The sequence below is a fragment of the Nicotiana tomentosiformis genome, chromosome 11 (assembly GCF_000390325.3).
Source record: "Nicotiana tomentosiformis chromosome 11, ASM39032v3, whole genome shotgun sequence".
Lineage (NCBI taxonomy): Eukaryota > Viridiplantae > Streptophyta > Magnoliopsida > Solanales > Solanaceae > Nicotiana > Nicotiana tomentosiformis.
This window is the reverse complement of record NC_090822.1, coordinates 79,213,271-79,231,862: the sequence shown is the minus strand read 5'-3', so window position 1 is coordinate 79,231,862 and position 18,592 is coordinate 79,213,271. Positions and strand designations below refer to the sequence as shown.

At 38.9% G+C, this 18,592-nt stretch overlaps 1 protein-coding gene across 3 annotated transcripts; it reads left to right on the top strand.

The window, feature by feature from the left end:
* The first annotated feature begins 1,315 nt into the window (after nucleotides 1-1,315).
* LOC104099245 (probable peroxygenase 4) lies at nucleotides 1,316-15,112 on the top strand. Of its 3 annotated transcripts, XM_070188069.1 has the most exons (7): nucleotides 1,316-1,481; nucleotides 1,581-1,676; nucleotides 1,820-1,905; nucleotides 13,962-14,056; nucleotides 14,281-14,406; nucleotides 14,526-14,673; nucleotides 14,804-15,112. In XM_070188069.1, exons 1-7 carry the CDS (start codon nucleotides 1,448-1,450, stop codon nucleotides 14,807-14,809), a joined length of 591 nt encoding a protein of 196 aa, XP_070044170.1. In that variant the 5' UTR covers nucleotides 1,316-1,447; the 3' UTR covers nucleotides 14,810-15,112. The 3 variants fall into 3 exon arrangements, with proteins under 3 accessions (XP_070044170.1, XP_070044171.1, XP_070044169.1); XM_070188070.1 differs by lacking the exon at nucleotides 1,581-1,676; XM_070188068.1 differs by lacking the exons at nucleotides 1,316-1,481; nucleotides 13,962-14,056; nucleotides 14,281-14,406; nucleotides 14,526-14,673; nucleotides 14,804-15,112 and adding exons at nucleotides 4,901-5,071; nucleotides 5,138-5,843 and having other exon boundaries at nucleotides 1,662-1,676.
* Nucleotides 15,113-18,592: the final 3,480 nt, after the last annotated feature.

The following is an 18,592-nucleotide window of genomic DNA, read 5'->3' as shown; positions in this document are numbered from 1 at the left end:
TTGAAAGTGGAGCCCATACATTAAAAGTAAACATGAGTTAAAAGTTGGAGCTCATTTATGCGTTAAAAATAGTTTTTGTTTTTAATATTCAACAACATGAATTTTCAAAGTATGATTGAAATTTGCCTCCACATGTAGTACTCTTAACATTTTTTTTTATAAGAATCTTCATTATCGTCAAATTGGCTATAACTTGATCTAAACCCGCCTTAAATATGTCTTCGACCTCACTCTGAACCATTGCCTTTGATATCACTTGTTTGGATCGAAAATAACAAGGCGTCATGCGTAAACTAATAAAGTAAGCTTTGGCGACGATAAAGTAGACGACAAAGAGAAGTATATTAAAAGAGGCATAACATTCTAATATGGTTTGGTCACTTGACCTATATATGAGAAAACTAATATATAAAGAAGATATAAAATTATTGAGAAAAGATCTCCCCCTAAATGAAACTCTCTTAATGACTGTTGTGGATTCTATATTATTTATCTGTGAAGGAAGATTTTCAATTTATAGAGCTCATAACTTTTTTCTCCAAGAAAAGAATCTGTCAAATATGAAATATATTTTTTTATAAGAAAAAATAAATCAATTATAATTAATATTCTACTATTCCTTCGGCTAAAAGAAAAAAACTAATTAAGGTAAGAAAATAGGACAAATTTCTAAAACTTTAACTTAAATTTATCAAATTAAATATTGCGCCCGGCTCAAAGTGTGTGAGAACACTCAGCAACAACAACAACAACAATCCAGTAAAATTTCATTAATGGGGTTTGGGGAGGGTAGTGTATACGCAAACCTTACCCTTACCCCGACAGAGTAGAGAGGCTGTTTTCGAAAGACCCTCTGTTAAAAAAAAACAAAAAGACAAAAGGGGCAAAAAGAGAGACAATATTAGTATCACGGCAATAATCATAGGATAAATAGAAACACCATGAAATCTAGAAGAAAGATGCAAAGTAAAGAAAGACAATATTAGTAAATATTAGTATCACCACAACAGTCATAAGAAAAATAGGAACCTCATGAAATCTAAAAAAAAGATATAAAGCAAAAGCGATAGCTAGTAAATAAGACCTGTACTGAAAAAAGAAATAATAAGCCACAATATTCCTACTAGTTATCTTTAAAAAAAAAATCTTACATGACTAGTCTCATCATGTTACGAAATAAGGTACTAGTCAACTACCTCCGAACACAAAGTTCAGAATTCCAACGGCTGCCACCTATACAAGCACCCCGTATGTCTGCATCAACTATATATATCAGACACTTGTCTTGGGAATCCCACATAACACAACGAAAAAGAGTAAAAGTAACCCCAACTTTACATTATTCCTTGATTCTAAATAAGGCTTTAAATCTTCTACTTCTTCTTATAAGTGGATTTGGAATTCAATTCTTTCTTAATTATCTGTTGATCACTTTTAACAAGATTTCATGGCTTCTTCCTCCAGCAGTATTGATGAAGAGGGTATGCCATTTTTTTCTCTTATTTCTTCTTCTCGTGTTTGTAGCTTCTGTTTGAGTGACTGACTTCAAGAAATCATGATTCTTGGAATTGGACATGCAGGAATTGAGAAGCAAGAGGTAACCCCTTTGGAAAAGCATGTTATGTTCTTTGATATTAACAAAGATGGTGTGATTTACCCATGGGAAACTTATAAAGGTCTAATTTTTCTTTCTTCTTTCCTTTTTTTGTTCTTTTTCCCACATAAAGTGTTTTCACTTATGTTTCTGCTTTGAGGTTTGTCAGTAGTTATTTAACTTTGTTATTTCTTATTTTTTCCTTTTGGTTTTTGTATATACCAGGCTTCAGGAAAATTGGAAGTGGCGTTCTCCTCTCAACCGTTGCTTCAATTTTCATTAATATTGGTCTCAGTGGCAAAACTCGACCTGTAATTCACTCTTTCCCTCTCTATGTTTTTGTTTCGAGAATAATTCTTCAAAATTGACTAATAGTGTGTTTGGCGAAGGTTTGTCAAAACTTTAAGTAGAAGCAAAAATAGTTTCGAAGAAGGTGAAAAAAAGTAAATTCTTTCCCGAAACATTTTTTTTAAACACTTTTGAAAAAATATATATTTAGAAATACATATTAGAGAGGGCTAAGTTGATTGTTAAAACAACTCGATTGTCATATATGTCTCTTAGGATCATACTGTTTTCCAATAATGATGATGAACTGCAAAAGGCAATATTGACAAAAATCATTATGATGATTTAAATTATTTACTATGTAAAACTTATCTGTGTGCAAATTGGTTGTCGCGTCACGCGTGAGGAACTTTGGTCAAAATTTTAGTCCATCCTTGAATTTAATATAGGATTTGTTTACTCGGAAAAATCGGATATAGTTGAATTTATAAGTAGTTCTAAGGATATGTGATATAACTTGACATAAATCGTACGTAGAAGTGGAGATATTTAGATTCTTGGCTATAGAAATGAGATATAAATTATTGAACTAGAAAAGTGAGTATGCTGAGTAAAACAAGCTTAAGAGATTTATTCTTCAATAAATAGAAGTAGTATTTTCTTACAATGTGTCAACCTACTTGTGCTTACAAAGATTCCCCCATTTATAGTAGAGAGATCTTACTTTATTTATAATAAAAAATATATAGTGGAGAACCCATGATGAATTGTCTCTTCCTCGATTCCTGCCAAGATTCTCTCCCCTAGTGCGGTTGTAACGGCTCCTGTCTGCGAGCTCAACACTGGCTCGAGCTCGGTATTGGGTCGAGCCCTCGGCCTTGAGTTCGAGTTCGACATTCGGGGTGATTGGCAATCAGTCTGTGCTTCTCTGACAACCTTCTCTTTGCCTTGCGGTTCGATTTGGCCATGGGCTTGATAATGATATCGAGCCGATTCCTCGATCGGTCTTGGAGCTCGAGGCTTGTTTGTACTATCCTTGGAACTTGTCTCGAGCTCTCACTTCGATCGTTTACCATTCGAACTCGATCAAACGTACGGAGGCCGAAATCTATTTCGACCGTATATAGATAGTCCCCTCGTTTCTCAGGAAGAATGTGGTAAGAAGCGACATGATTTTCGATGGCTCGATCGGATGACGTTTTCACTGGGCTCGATCGTGACGTATGTGATAGTTATTCCGTCGATTTAGTCTTTCAAGGTATTTAATGCGCGTCAGACGGTGGTCGGCCACCGCTGACACTGAACCGCCACAGTATAAACCTATAAATAGCCCTTCCATTTATCATTTACCACTTTTACATCTTTAATCTCCTAAATTTTCTTACTCTTTCTGCCTCTATTTCGCCGCTTGTAGAGCCACCTTAATCAACGTTTGGTACCATCAACCTTTCATCTTCCTTCGCTTTTCTTTCTCTTACATAAATGGCAAAAACTTCAAAAATCGTACCTCAGAAGGAGAAAGCTTTCTCTTTACGGCCGTCCGGCAACAAGGCGCCGGTGGAGCAGCCTCCCCATGAGTATGTTCCTGGCCCGTGTACTCGAAGATCGAATTTAAGGTTGAAAATCCTTCGTCGATTCCGGGTCGATGTGAGCATGTGTCGATGTACATGTGCTCGATAACAGAGGGTCGTCTCGAGGCCGTGAGGAAAGACTGCAACTGGGGTGCCGAGGTTGTGTTGCAAATTCCCTCTCCCGAAGAGAGCGTCATCACTCATGTGGAGGGGTTTTGAAGTGTTTATACTTACCCTTTCACGTTGGGTCCCGTCGACCCAGTGATCATTGATTTTTGTAAAAGATATCAGATCACCCTCGGTCAAATTCATCCTTCTCTATGGCGCATAGTAACCTTACTTCTCTTCTTCTCCAACAAGGCCGGGGGGCTGGATTTCACCCTAAATCACCTCATACGATTGTATCGACCTCAAATCTTTCGAGGACTAATCAGGCTTCATCGTCGGGCATCGAAAGCTTTAATGTCGAGCATCGACGAAGACAAGGATCGAGGTTGGATGGGCCATTATATTCGGGTGAGGACTTGTGACCTCATTCCGGAAGAGAAGATGTTGTTCCCCGAGGAATGGAATTTCGACCGTAAGTGGTTTTCGTAAGGCGTTGCTTTTTGTATCTTTTTCTGATTCTATCTGATATCTTTCTCCGATATACAACTCCCCCTTGGATGCCACAAGCGGTACCCGACCTCGAGGATTGGGTTCGAAAGTTGGCCTCGACTTCTTCTTATTCCGAACGCGCTTGGCGTGATTTGCAAAAGGTAGATGGGAGGCCAAGAATCATGGTGAGGGTCATTTCTCGTGTTTTTCGAAATGTTTTTTATGCTCCATCCATTACCGATTTCCTTTCGTGCAGGTGTAACCAAGGATGCCGTTTTGAGGCCTTCGAGCGGTCCCAGAACCGAGAAAAGATAAGAAGCGAAAAGCTGTCTCTCGGTTAGAGGATCCCAAGCTCAAAACTCGGAGGGTGAGGAGGAAGGCAATCACTCTTTCGACGGACTCGGTCCAACGACTGAGAGAAGAAGAAGAAGAAGAAGATGATGCCTCGGATTTGGTGATCCGATCTGCAAAAGCTATCGAGGTCTCCATACCTTATGAGCCGATGACGGCTATACCGGTCGGGGTCGGTTCCGATACCCCGAGTCTCGATCAGAGCGTTCCGAGCGATTCGCTTGGGACTATGATAATGGGTCATTTTCCTTCTCTTCCGACCTTTTCTGAGGAGGCGTTAAAGGAAGCTCGAGAATTGAAGACCCCCGATATGAGCGGAGGCTCTGTAGGGGACCCTTTTCGGGATTGCTTTGCTGGAGTCGATGATGTCTCCGATATTAGTGACGATTCTCTTCTCCTAGAAGAGGCCCATCGTTTCATTTCTCGGGTAATGATTTTACTATGCTTGGTTTCTCCGTTCTTTTCTAAACTTGACTTGTGTTTTTTCCCTACTGTGCAGTCCATTAGTAGGTTTTGAGTTGACCTTAGCCAGTGTGAGGTCGAGCTTCAGAAGGTCTCGGGGGAGAGAGATGCTCTGCGGCTTATTTGCAGCCAAAAGGACGAGGCTATGAAGGACCTCCAAGTAGATTTGGTTAAGGCCCGTGAAGAGGAGGCCGAACTAGATAAGCAGGTGAGCCTCGTTCTGTTAGAGTATTGGTTTGACCCAACTGTGGAAGCTAACCCTTCGTTATCTCAGCTACAGCAAAAGGTTGAAAAAATCGGGTTGCTTCGGGAAGAAGTCCATCAAATCAAGACCGAATGTGACCGGTGGAAGGAGACTATCGACCGCCTAGCTGCAGAAAAAGAAACCATCTTGGCCAAATTATTATCGGCCGATGTTCAGCTTCGAAGCGTCAAGCAAAAGGGTTCGGCTCAGGCCAAGAGGATCGAGAAGCTTGAAAAACAGCTTGCTGCGGCCAAGGCGGAGGTTGAGTCGTCGAAAGTCATGGCGGAGAAGTCCATTGCTGTGTATCAGGCCGATGCCGAGGCTGCTCAAATGGAGGCAAGAGAGGCAGCGGATACTGCCGACACTCGAGCACATTGGGTTTCCAAACTTGCTAAGTGTCGGTCTTGGAGGGAGACCCTCGAGGAGATACACGCTCGAGGTTTCCACCTTGCTGAAGAGATAAAAAGGGCTAAAGAACTCGAAGCTGAAGCTGAAGCCTTGGCTTCTTATGGCGATGATGACGACGATGATGATGGTAGAAAGAGCGGGTCCAAAGATGGGGGGAGCCCGGTGGAGAAGAGACCGCTCTTAATGATAACCCAGAAGCTTAGCCCTTAGCTTCTATGTCGCATTTATTTATGTAAACTATCCTTGTATATCTATACAAATAACTTTTTCTTTTACTGATTTGCTTCGTGAAGATTTAATTCATGCTTTGCGGATGTTTTCATGAGGATTTAGGTGATTTCATCGAATTCGACCTTCGTAGCCTTTATGGCCGAGTGAGTGTTCGCTCGAGCTCGAAATAAAAGTAGTACACAGGCTTAGTGGTCGAGTGGGCGCTTGCCCGAACACGAAAGATAAAAGTAGCCCATAGGCTGAGTGAACGTTCGAACTCGAAGTGAGATAGCCCTTAGGCTTTGATAATTGAGTGAGTGATTGTTTCGAACTCGAACTCAAAGTATATTAGCCCGCATACTTTTATAATCGAGTGAGTGATTGCTCGGACTCGAAGTAAAATAACCCTTAGGTTTTAATTATTGAGTGAGTGATTGCTCGAACTCGAAGTAAGATAGCCTTTAGGCTTTAATAATTGAGTGAGTGATTGCTCGAACTCGAAGTAATATAGCCTTTAGGCTTTAATAATTGAGTGAGTGATTGTTTCGAACTCGAACTCAGAATATCTTAGTCCGTAGGCTTTTTATGACCAAGTGAGTGATTGCTCGAGCTCGAAGTAAGATAGCCTATAGGCTTTAATATTTGAGTGAGTGATTGTTTCAAACTCGAACTCAGAATATCTTAGCCCGTAGGCCTTTTGCGATCTCTTGTATCAAAAATCGCTTTGATGGTGGTTGGCCTTTAAGCCTGTTTGAATCATGAAGCAGGAAAATCTTTTCAAAGTGTGAGATATCTGAAAAAGAAGTTCTCCTTTATAAGTCATTACACATGTGTTTGTATCTTGTCCCAGAGTTCGAGCAAAACTATGAGGGCATGGTTCGTTTTGACCATTTGTCCCTTACACTTTTTTCTATCGAGACCCTCTTTGTCATGAATTTGATATGGAGCAACTTTCTTGTGCCGAACTTGATTTATTCGCCTGGTAGCTAGCCCCCCAGTATTCGAGGTTGATTATGAAGGAGCCTCAGATACTATTGATATATCCCTGGGTAGCACATAGTTGTTGTCTCGTTAAAAACCTTGCCGGAAAAACCTATTTAGGATAAAAGCCGAACTTAAGGGAAAATGATTATAAGGCGTGCTTCAAAACCAGAGGTCTTGATGTTTTTCGTCGAATTCCTGCAATGCGTTAGTGTCGAATATACGTATATAGACGATAGAGAAGAAAATCATACCTTAATAGTAATATCGTTTTAGTAGCGATATGTTCCAATTGTTTGGTAATGGTTTTCCATCCATTGCTCCAAGTTTATAAGACCCTTTCCCGATTATATCGAGGACTTGATAGGGTCCTTCCCAATTTGGGCGAGCTTCCCTTCATTAAGATCTCGAGTGTTGACGGTGACCTTCCTTAGGACCAAGTCCCCGGCCTTGAAATGGCGGAGGTTGGTTCTTCTGTTGTAGTACCTTTCGATTCGTTGTTTTTGTACAGCCATTCGAACCAGTGTCGCCTCTCGTTTTTCATCTAATAATTTGAGGCTAGTATTCATTGCCTCGTAGTTCGATTCTTCCGATGTATGTCAGAACCTTGCGCTTGGTTCCCCGACTTCGACCAGAATTAGAGCTTCGGATCCATACACTAGGGAAAATGGGGTTGCTTATGTACTGGATTTAGATGTTGTCCGATATGCCCAAAGGACTTCAGGCAAAATTTCTCTCCACTTTCTTTTATCTTCGTTCAATCTTTTCTTTATGTTTTAGATGATAATCTTGTTCGTTGATTCGGCCTGTCCGTTCCTACTAGGATGATATGGTGTAGACATTATTCTTTTTATTTTATAGTCTTCGAGGAATTTCGTCACTTTACCGCCGATAAACTGTCTAGCATTGTCGCATGTTATTTCTGCTGGTATCCAAAATCGACACACGATGTGGTCTCAGATGAAATCTATAACCTCTTTTTCTCTCACTTTTTCGAACGCCTGTGCTTCAACCCATTTAGAGAAATAGTCAGTCATAAACAAAATGAATTTAGCTTTACCTGGGGCCGATGGTAGAGGGTCGACGATATCCATTCCCCATTTCATGAATGGCCATGGAGAAATGACCGAATGAAGCTGCTCTTCGGGTTGATGGATCATTGGTGTAAACCTTTGATATTTATCACATTTTCGAACGAACTCCTTTGTGTTCTTCTCCATGCTATCTCAGTAGTACCCTACTCTGATGATTTTGCAAATTAATGGTTCGGCGCCGGAGTGGTTTCCACAAGTGCCTTCATGGATCTCTCGTAAAACATAATCGGTGTCTACTGGTCCCAAATATACCACCAGTGGTCCGTCGAACATCCTTCTGTATAATGTTCCATCTTCGACCAGCGTTAATCGAGCAGCCTTGGTTCGTAGAACCCTCCATTCTTTAGGGTTCGATGGGAGTTTTCTGTTCTTTAAATATTCAATATACTTATTCCTCCAATCCCAGGTTAAGCTCGTGGAATTTATTTTGGCATGTCCATCCTCAATTACAGATCTCGAGAGTTGAACGACAGTCCCCGAGTTGATCTTATCTTCCTCGACCGACGACCCCAAATTTGCGAGTGCGTCGGCCTCACAGTTTTGTTCTTGAGGCACATGTTGTAGGGTCCATTCTTTGAAACCGTGTAGAGTTACCTATAATTTGTCCAAATACCTTTGCATCCTATCTTCTCGAACCTCGAAAGTTTTGTTTACTTGGTTCACCACTAGTAAAGAGTCACATTTGGCCTCAATGATTTCTGCTCCCAGGCTTTTAGCTAGCTCGAGACCTGCAATCATGGCCTCGTACTCGGCCTCATTGTTAGTTAATCTAGTGGTTTTGATGGATTTTCTAATAATGCCACCTGTGGGAGGTTTCAGTACGATGCCAAGCCCGGACCCCTTCACATTTGAAGCACCATCTGTGTAGAGGGTCCAAACCCCCGACGACGTACCCGATTTTAACAAGAGTTCCTTTTCAACTTTGGGTACGAGGGTTGGTGTGAAATCAGCCACGAAGTCTGCTAAAATTTGGGACTTGATGGTCGTATGGGGTTGATATTCGATATCGTACCCACTGAGTTCGACGTCTCATTTGGCCAATCGACCCGATAGTTCGGGCTTGTGCAAAATATTGCAAAGTGGGTAAGTGGTCAAAACGCATATGGGGTGACATTGAAAGTATAGTCTTAACTTTCTAGAGGCACTTATTAGTGCAAGTGCTAATTTCTCTAAGTGAGGGTATCTAGCCTCTGCTTCCCCTAAGGTCCGACTTACATAATAAACAGGAAACTGTGTACCTTGATCTTCTCAAATTAAGATGCCACTAAGCGCAATTTCCGATACCGCCAAGTATAAGTACAAATTCTCATATGTCCTCGGAGTGTGAAGTAGTGGTGGGCTCGGTAGGTACCGCTTCAATTGTTCTCGGGGTTGAGTCGATACCATGAAACCAAGGAACTTGCCCGATCCAACCCCGAAAGCACATTTCTCGGGGTTGAGCTTCATGTTTTTTTTCCTTAAGATCTTGAACGTTTCCTGCAAATGAGTCAAATGGTCCTCTGCGCGCAGGGACTTAACTAGCATGTCATCAATGTAAACTTCCATCGACTTACCTATTTGTTCTTCGAACATTTTATTCACTAGGCGTTGGTAAGTAGCTCCTGCGTTTTTAGCCCGAATGACATTACATTATAGCAATAGGTTCCGTACTTGGTGATAAATGAAGTCTTTTCCTGGTCCTTCGGGTTCATTCGAATTTGATTGTACCCGGAGTAGGCGTCGAGAAAAGTAAGGATCTTGTGGCCGGCTGTGGAATCGATCATGCGATCGATGTTGGGCAGTGGAAAAGAATCTTTGGGGCATGCTTTGTTTAGATCTTTATAATCTTCGCACATTCTAAGTTTGTTCCCCTTTTTAGGGACTACAACTACGTTGGCTAACCACTCGGGATATTTTACCTCCCGAATTGACCCTATTTTAAGAAGTTTAGTTACCTCATCCTTTACAAATGCGTGTTTTACCTCGGACTGAGGTCTTCGTTTTTGCTTCATCGGTTTGAACCTAGGGTCCAAGCTCAGCTGGTGCGTTGTTACCGACGGTGGGATCCCTGCCATGTCTAAATGGGACCAAGAAAAACAGTCTATGTTATCGATAAGAAATTGAATGAGTTTTTCCCTAAGTTCGGGGGTTAATCCCGTTCCTAGGTATACTTTTCTCTCGGGCAGATATTCAATTAATATAACCTGCTCCAGTTCTTCGATCGTAGATTTGGTGACATCGGAGTCGTCGGGGATGATGAAAGCTCGAGGTGTCAGAAACTCTTCCTTGTCATCCTCTATTTCATCTTCCACCGGTTCGGTCGAGACTGGTGGTTGTGATTGCTATTTGGTTTCTCGTCTATCTTTAGTGCTTGATCTTTTCGAGACCGATAGCGTTGGTATCAGTGTTACCTCATCGACCGCAAACATTTCCTTCGCAGCATGTTGCTCCCCGTATACTGTTTTCATGCCATCCGACGTAGAGAATTTCATTACTTGGTGGAGGGTCGAAGGCACTGCCTTCATATTGTGGATCCAAGGTCTTCCGAGTTGGGAATTGTACCTCATATCCCCTTCGATTACGTGGAATTTGTTATTTTGGATGGTTCCAACTACATTCACTAGTAGAGTAATCTCCCCTTTGGTCGTTTCACTGGCCATATTGAAACTGTTCAAGACTCGAGCTGCGGGCACGACTTGATTCTGCAAACCGAGCTGCTCCACCACCCAAGATCAGGTGATATTCGCAGAGCTACCTGGATCCACTAAAACACGCTTAACTTGAGCTTTATTTAATAGGATAGAAATTACCAAAGCGTCGTTGTGAGGTTGAGAGATGCCCTCGGCTTCTTCAATTCCGAATGATAAAGTGCCCCCGGGCACATAACCTCGAGTTCGTTTTTCCCCTGTGGCCGGTATCTTGCCGTACTTGAGCACGGGTCCCTGTGGAGTATCGACCCCACCGATGATCATATGAATGATATGCAGAGGTTCCTTTTTTTATCCCTTTTGCTGGCGTCCCTTTCTCTGAAGTGATTCTTGGCTCGGTCACTGAGGAACACTCGAAGGTGGCCCTCATCGAATAGGCGGGCTACCTCTTCTCTTAATTGTCTGCAATCCTCGGTCCTGTGGCCATGCATGCCATGATACTTGCACATCGAATTCGGGTTTCTTTGGGAAAGGGTCAGTTTGCATGGGTCTGGGCCACCTAGTATCTTTGATTCTTCCGATCGCCGATACAATGCCCGATGCGTCGACGCTGAAATTGTACTCCGATAGCCGAGGTGCCTCTATTGGATCGCCATATTTATCGAACCCACTCTTGCTCATAAGCCCCTGAGAATTTTGTCTTCGATTGTTTCGAGCGGAATTGTGCGCTGAGCCGTTGTTCATTCGATCTGCGACGTACGGTTGATATCGGTCTCTGTTCGACCTTCGTTCTCTGTCGATATCCCTCTGGTTTTTAATAGTTGCCCTGTTCTGGTGCATGGATCCGGGAGGAGCTCCCAATTGGTCGTCTTCGACCCTGATTTTTGACTGGTATCGGTTGTGTACATCTGCCCAAGTTATTACTGGATACTCGATCAAATTTTGCTTCAGCCGACGTGATGCTATTGAACTTTGCTCGTTCAACCCTTGGGTGAAAGCTTGGACGGCCCAGTCGTCTGTGACCGGTGGCAATTTCATGCGTTCCATTTGAAATCGGGACACGAACTCCCTCAGCATTTCATTACCGCTTTGCTTTACTTTGAAGAGGTCCGATTTCCTTGTTGCAACTTTTATGGCACCAGCATGTGCCTTTACAAACGAATCCGCTAACATGACAAAAGAATCGATGGAATTTGGGGGCAAATTATGATACCAAATCATCGCTCCCTTCGAGAGGGTCTCTCCAAATTTTTTCAATAACACGGATTCGATCTCGTCGTCTTCCAAATCGTTACCCTTGATGGCATACGTGTAAGAGGTGACGTGTTCGTTAGGATCGGTCGTACCGTTATATTTGGGAATTTTGGGCATACGGAATTTTTTGGGGATTGGTTTTGTGGCTGAACTCGAGGGAAAAGGCTTTTGGATGAATTTCTTCGAATCCAGCCCTTTTATCATTGGTGGAGCTCCCGAGATCTGATCGACCCTGGAATTATATGTTTCTATTTTTTTATCGTTGGCTTCGACTCTTGTGAGTTCCTCGAGCAATTTAGTAATTTCGGGAGTAGTCCCCGATTCTTGCTCGTTTGACTTCACTACGACTGGTTCCGTTCTGTAGGTGATTTTCCAAAGCGGATCGGGCTCCAGCCTGCTTTGTACCTGAGTTTGGCTCTGCAATTGAGCTATCGCTATTTGCTGGGCTTGTAACATCTCGAAGATCATCCGTAAGCTGACTCCGATCTCCTCCACGTTATGGGCGTCTCGAGCTACGGATAGAGTATCGCCCTGAATGTTTTTTTTTGGTTCGGAACGTTGGTTCGCCTCAAGAGCCACTTGTGAATTGACATCTAGTGGTACTTCGACTCGAATTTCAGGTACTTCGACTCGAGCTTCAGTGACATCGTTAAGTGGCCTTCCGGCCCTGGGTATCAAGTTGTTGGTTTCATCCTGAAAGCCGGCTTCGTGGTCGATAGGTAAAGCCATGAATCGAGGGTTTGCCATTGCTGATTCAGATTTGTAAACTGGTGCGTATTGCGGATTTGTATCTAACAACCACTGTTATCCTTAGCCCCACGGTGGGCGCCAAACTGTTTACCCGAAAAATCGGATATAGTTAAATTTATAAATAGTTCTAAGGATATGTGATATAACTTGACATAAATCGTACGTAGAAGTGGAGATATTTAAATTCTTGGCTATAGAAATGGGATATAAATTATTGAACTAGAAGAGTGAGTATGCTGAATAAAACAAGTTTAAGAGATTCATTCTTCAATAAATAGAAGTAGTCTTTTCTTACAATGTGTCAACGTGCTTGTGCTTACAACGATTCCCCCCTTTATAGTAGATGGATCTTACTTTATTTATAATAAAAAATATATAGTGGAGAACACATGATGAATTGTCTCTTCTTCGATTCCTGCCAAGATTCTCTCCCCTAGTGCGGTTGTAATGACTCCTGTCTGCGAGCTACACTGGCTCGAGCTCGGTATTGGGTCGAGCCCTCGGCCTTGAGTTCGAGTTCGACATTTGGGGTGAGTGCCAATTGGTCTGTGCATCTCCGACAACCTTCTCTTTGCCTTGCGGTTCGATTTGGCCATGAGTTTGATAATGATATCGAGCCGATTCCTCGATCGGTCTTGGAACTCGAGGCTTGTTTGTACTATCCTCGGAACTCGTCTCGAGCTCTCACTTTGATCGCTTACCATTCGAACTCGATCAGACGTACGGAGGCCGAAATCTATTTTGACCGTATACAAGATTCATTATAATTGTCACCCTACTGAAACTTGAAAGTTAATTAATGGTCCGTGCTCGCTTTCATGGTGGAAGGACGTGCAGATAATTCCGAAGCCCTACATTTTTTGTATGACAGGACACACTTTACATGATCCAAAAACGTGGCCTAGACCTCCGATCCCAAGAAGTCTATCTGACTTTTAATTTGGACAAAAAATGAAGTGAACTTGACTAGACCTCTTTTATACCAGATCAGATTGGGCCATCAACATGACTTCTATATATGTGGAAGTTTATGCTGTGTGTCATGACTCATGTGTGTGTGACATTTTAAAAAGGCCGAAACGGCGAAACCTTGAAAAGTTGTTAACATTTGCCTATCTTCCCCATTTTTGTTTTTTTTATTACACTCCTAAGTTATGCACACAGATGCGCTTCTATCAGCAGATGTGAATGACATATTACTTTCTTACTCCATATCACTCTGGTCACTGTTTTGTTGATGGCTTACTTTACATGGTCTGCTTGATTCTTCAGTAATTTTGATGTGCATGCTTTTTAATATTATATTTTTTGTCTTTTCAATTTCGGAATTCTCATATCTTCCAGCTAGTTATAAATGCAAGGGTATATTTACATTTAACAAGTGAGAACATAAAATGATAAGTGCTCGCACATGTTGATGAGCACAAGACGTGGATTCATGAGAAACAGTTTAGTTTTAGAAGGAAAAAAATGAGTTGTAGAAACCGATGGACTCGCCCTTAATTAGTTAATGTGCCTGTTTATGTACAGGGGAAATGGCCTTCTCCTCTGTTTCCCATTGAAGTGAAGAACATCAAATTTGCCAAGCATGGCAGTGATAGTGATGTCTACGACACTGAAGGAAGGTACAGAACGTGTGATGTTCTTGGAATTGTCTAATGATTTATTCAACATTAGTCGTGGTACATTATATCTGATACACAGTCCAGTGTAAAAGAGTTTTTATGCTCTTTAGTCAGTAAAGGATAACTACATGTATAGGTTGTTAAAACAACATGCTATAAAAATTATATATAAATTAAATCATGTGTAAAAATCGAATTTTTATTTGAATCTTCACATTTTGAAGGTTCGTTCCTGAAAAATTTGAGGAGTTATTCAAGAAGCATGCACGAACAAATGGCAATGCCTTAACCGCCAGCGAGTTAGATGAATTGCTCAAGGCAAACAAGCAACCGAAGGACTTTGCTGGACAGTAATACTCTCCTCTCTATCTCAAGAACAAGAATAGAGTTTTATTAATTAGTTATGGCTAATTATTCTTTTCCTTTTAGTTAAAGAAAAGAAATAAAAATAATTGGATGGATTGTGCAGCATAGCTGCTAAATCAGAGTGGAAGGTGCTGTATCTCCTTTGCAAAGATGAACATGGCTTGCTGCCCAAAGACACAGTTAGGAGCGTTTATGATGGTAGCCTTTTTGAACTAATGGCCAAGGCAAAACAATCCAAGAAACACGAACGGGTAATTACAGTCATTACATTAATTTACTTCTATTTACTTTTTAGTGATGTTTTGCATTTGAATTGTCGATTTGTACAGGGGAAAAAAATTGTACTGACATTATTCTTATTGCTACTACTTTTCATTGCAGGGGTAAATCAAGTCCTTAAAATGTGCAACAGATGTTTTCTATTTCTATTGGAGCTATTACCATGGTTTTCTTTTCGGGGTCGGGGATTGGGGTTTGGGGAGTGGGGAAAGAAAAAAAAAAAACAGAACAAGTACACTTTGTATTTATAGAATTATAGTGGAGAGGTGGATTTCTGAGAATCAATACCTGTGAATATAGCACTTTCTCGTTGAAATCAAGACTTGTTTAGTTCAATATGATATTTATAGTTGTTTGTGGTGTTTGTTTCTTTGTGGAAAATAGAAATATAAATTAACTTTCTTTGTTCTCCGTTCTGTATTACTTTTTCTTCTTTCGCTTAAGCTAGGTTTGCATGAATTTTAGGCATGGTTTTATTTGATGGATTTATCACGCAATAAACATCATTGGTCTTGCTTTGGCAGTCCGTTAGAAAGAATCGCATTTTGAGATATCTATCTATATTTATTAGGCCAAATACATATGTAGGCCCTCAAACTTGTCATTTTTTGTCACTTGAATACCTAAACATATGGTTGTTCTACCAGGCACTCCAACTAAATCACATATGTGCCAATTAAACACTGTCAAGGGAAAGTGCACGTGAACATGAGAAAAACTTGATGATTTTTTATTTATTTATTTATTATTATTATTATTATTATACTCCATATTATGATTATTTTATATATCCTAATATATTATTCCTATTAAAGCCAGATCGTCATTTTTTTTCTTGGCAAAATCGAAGGCAAAGTTGCTTGCCCTCTTAGGTTTCTTAAGAATTTCATGGTCATACCACCTGAAAAAATTGCAAGCAACTTTGCCAAGAAAATAAATGACGATCTGGCTTTAATAGGAATAATATATTAGGATATATAAAATAATCATAATATGGAGTATAATAATAATAATAAAAAAAAAATTAACAAATTTTTCTCATGTTCACGCGCCCTTTCCCTTGACAATGTTTAATTGGCACATATGTGATTTAGTTGTAGTGCCTGATAGGAACAACCCTATGTTTAGGTGTTTAATTGGCACATATTGATTTAGTTGGAGTGCACAACCCTATGTTTAGGTATCCAAGTGACAAAAAGGGACAAAGTTTGAGGGCCTACATATGTATTTGGCCTATTAATTATAAAAGCATGAATACAATGTCGGTTTACAAAAATAATCTTATAATATTAAGCATAATAACTCATAATAAAAGAAAATAATCGGAACTATAGATATTAGCTTTATAATCCTATTAGTTTTAGGACATAATACTACGCGTTAGGAATACTATTAGTATAATTACTTTCGGGCTGTCAAATTTATATAAAATTGAACAAGTAAATATCTTTAGTCGTGTAATCCTATTACTTTTAGGATATACTTCTTAAAAATTCCTATTACTAATTTAATTTGAAAACGTATTATAATATTCTTACTAATTTAATTTGAAAATATATTATTTTGTCCAAATCAATTTAGAAAAATGAGAGTTTATATTATTATAAAAGTATAAATACAATATTAATACATCAAAATAGCCCTAAAATATTAAACGGAAGAACTCATAGGGAAATGACATAACTGCAATAACCTATTTTTTGGACTACAACACCTTCTATGCTAATTTTTAATATTTAATATTTTAAAATTAATAAAATTTTGTTTGTTAAATTCTTATTAAAAATATGTAGGAAGATTTAATAAAATTAATTTCATTAGAATCCTCCGTATTGGTAATACATTACCACTCCATAATGTCCAATACGAAGAAAAAATAAATGTAACATTAAATGGACTGCATAAAGAGTTGAAATTGAAAAGAAAAAATTACCACCACGATAATATATATTTTATGTTATATTTGAACTATTTTCCTACTCAAATAATATTTTTTTAATCACTTTTTCGTGTAATATTGAAAAACACCCAATTATTAAACAACAACTAAGAAAGTATTTAAGAATATAAATGTGTGAGAAAGAGAAAAAAATAGTTGGTAAGAGTCAATACCACTAATGATTCTACAAACATAAAGATCTAAAAGTGAAATGTCATATCAATCTTTTACTCTTTGAAAATAAAATTTATGGTGGATAAAATTATAATTAAGATTAAATATTCAAAACAAGAGATGAACTAATATTAAGATCCGAATCAACATAAAATAAATTATTTTTTATGTTAAAACTAAATAATTAAAAATTTTAATTAATTATTTTGCAAGAGAATCCAATTCAATTATTTTTTAAATTCATCATATGAGTAAAATTCTTATTCAAGTTAAAAAAAACTCTTAGGGTACATAAATTTATTCCATAAATAGAGCGTTAGAACAAAAAGTAAAAATATTAGTATATTATTAAGAATCAAAATGATATACAAGTATCTGAGGAAGTACAATCAAAGCTAAATCATAAACAAGAATAAGCTTTCAAGACTATATTATAAAGAGTCGACTATGGTATAACGTGATTATTTTTTGTAGATGCCTCCGACGAAATCGAAATAATATTTCTATGTTATGCATTACTTGCAAATATCATATCAAGAGGCATGTCACTGTTAGCAATAATAGTAAGTGGTGTACCAACAACGATTTTATTGTAAGGCCACCCACTTTAGATTTGATATACCTTTTCAAATAACTTAAATAACCATCACAAATATACCAAAGCAGAGTAATGGTGCTAAATTTATAAGGAAAACAAAATTGATAATATGAGATGAAACATTTATAAGTGTCAAACGATCGAAATAATTTCCCGGAGTTCTAAAGCTATATTGGATATTAATGAGCCGTTTGGTAAAATATTAATGGTTTGGGAGGTGATTTCACTCAAGCACTACCAGTAGTTCCAAAATCGACAAAAGCAGAGATTGTAAAAGCTATCTTGCCAAAGTAATACTTCTGGCCTCAAACGGAGATTCAACTAACAAGAAATATAAAATAAGAATAGATCCAGTATTCAGTATCTTCTTGCTTCGTGTCGGAAACGAAGAAAAGCATCCAATAAAAGATGAGTTGGTTCTTCCTCAACACTTGATTATCAATCCCAATGGTAATAGTAGTGCATTTAATAAGAAAAAACATTTCTATCATTAGATTAAAAATGTAATTTGTGCAAATCACATGATAGAATTAAAAAGATATTTTAGTTAGAAGAAATGAATATGTTGATCGACTAAATAAAAAGTTGATTGCAAAATTTTATAGTAAAAACAAAATATTTTTCAGTTTTTCACTCAGTAGAAAATGATACCAATAACTACCACCAAGAAAAATACTTAAATACTTTAAAACCAAATGGCCTTCTACCATACATGTTATGTTAGTGTCACCGTATATATAATAGACTAAGTTAAAATTGATATTACATTGTATATAGGTTAATTTTGAAGAAATCTATGTATGCCATTTTACTGAAAAACGTAGATACGTCGAATAGCTTATGTAACAACACAAGGATGGTATATAGAAGTTTTGACAATAACGCCATGCATGAAAAAATTATGATACTGGTTAATGTGTGTCACGACCCCAAATTACCTTTGTAGGATGTCGTGATGGTACCTAGTCTCTAAGACTAGATAAGCCTATCAATGCAGAATAACATAATAGAAATTTGAAATAAATGAAACTGCAATTCAAATAATTTCAACTCCCTAAACCCGGTAGAAATAAGTCACAAGCTTCTAATAATTTATCCTCAATGTCTCTATATATCAGAGTGTAACAACCCGACTTGTCGTTTCAAGAATTTAAGCCCCGCTTGGCGGCATAAGGCCCTG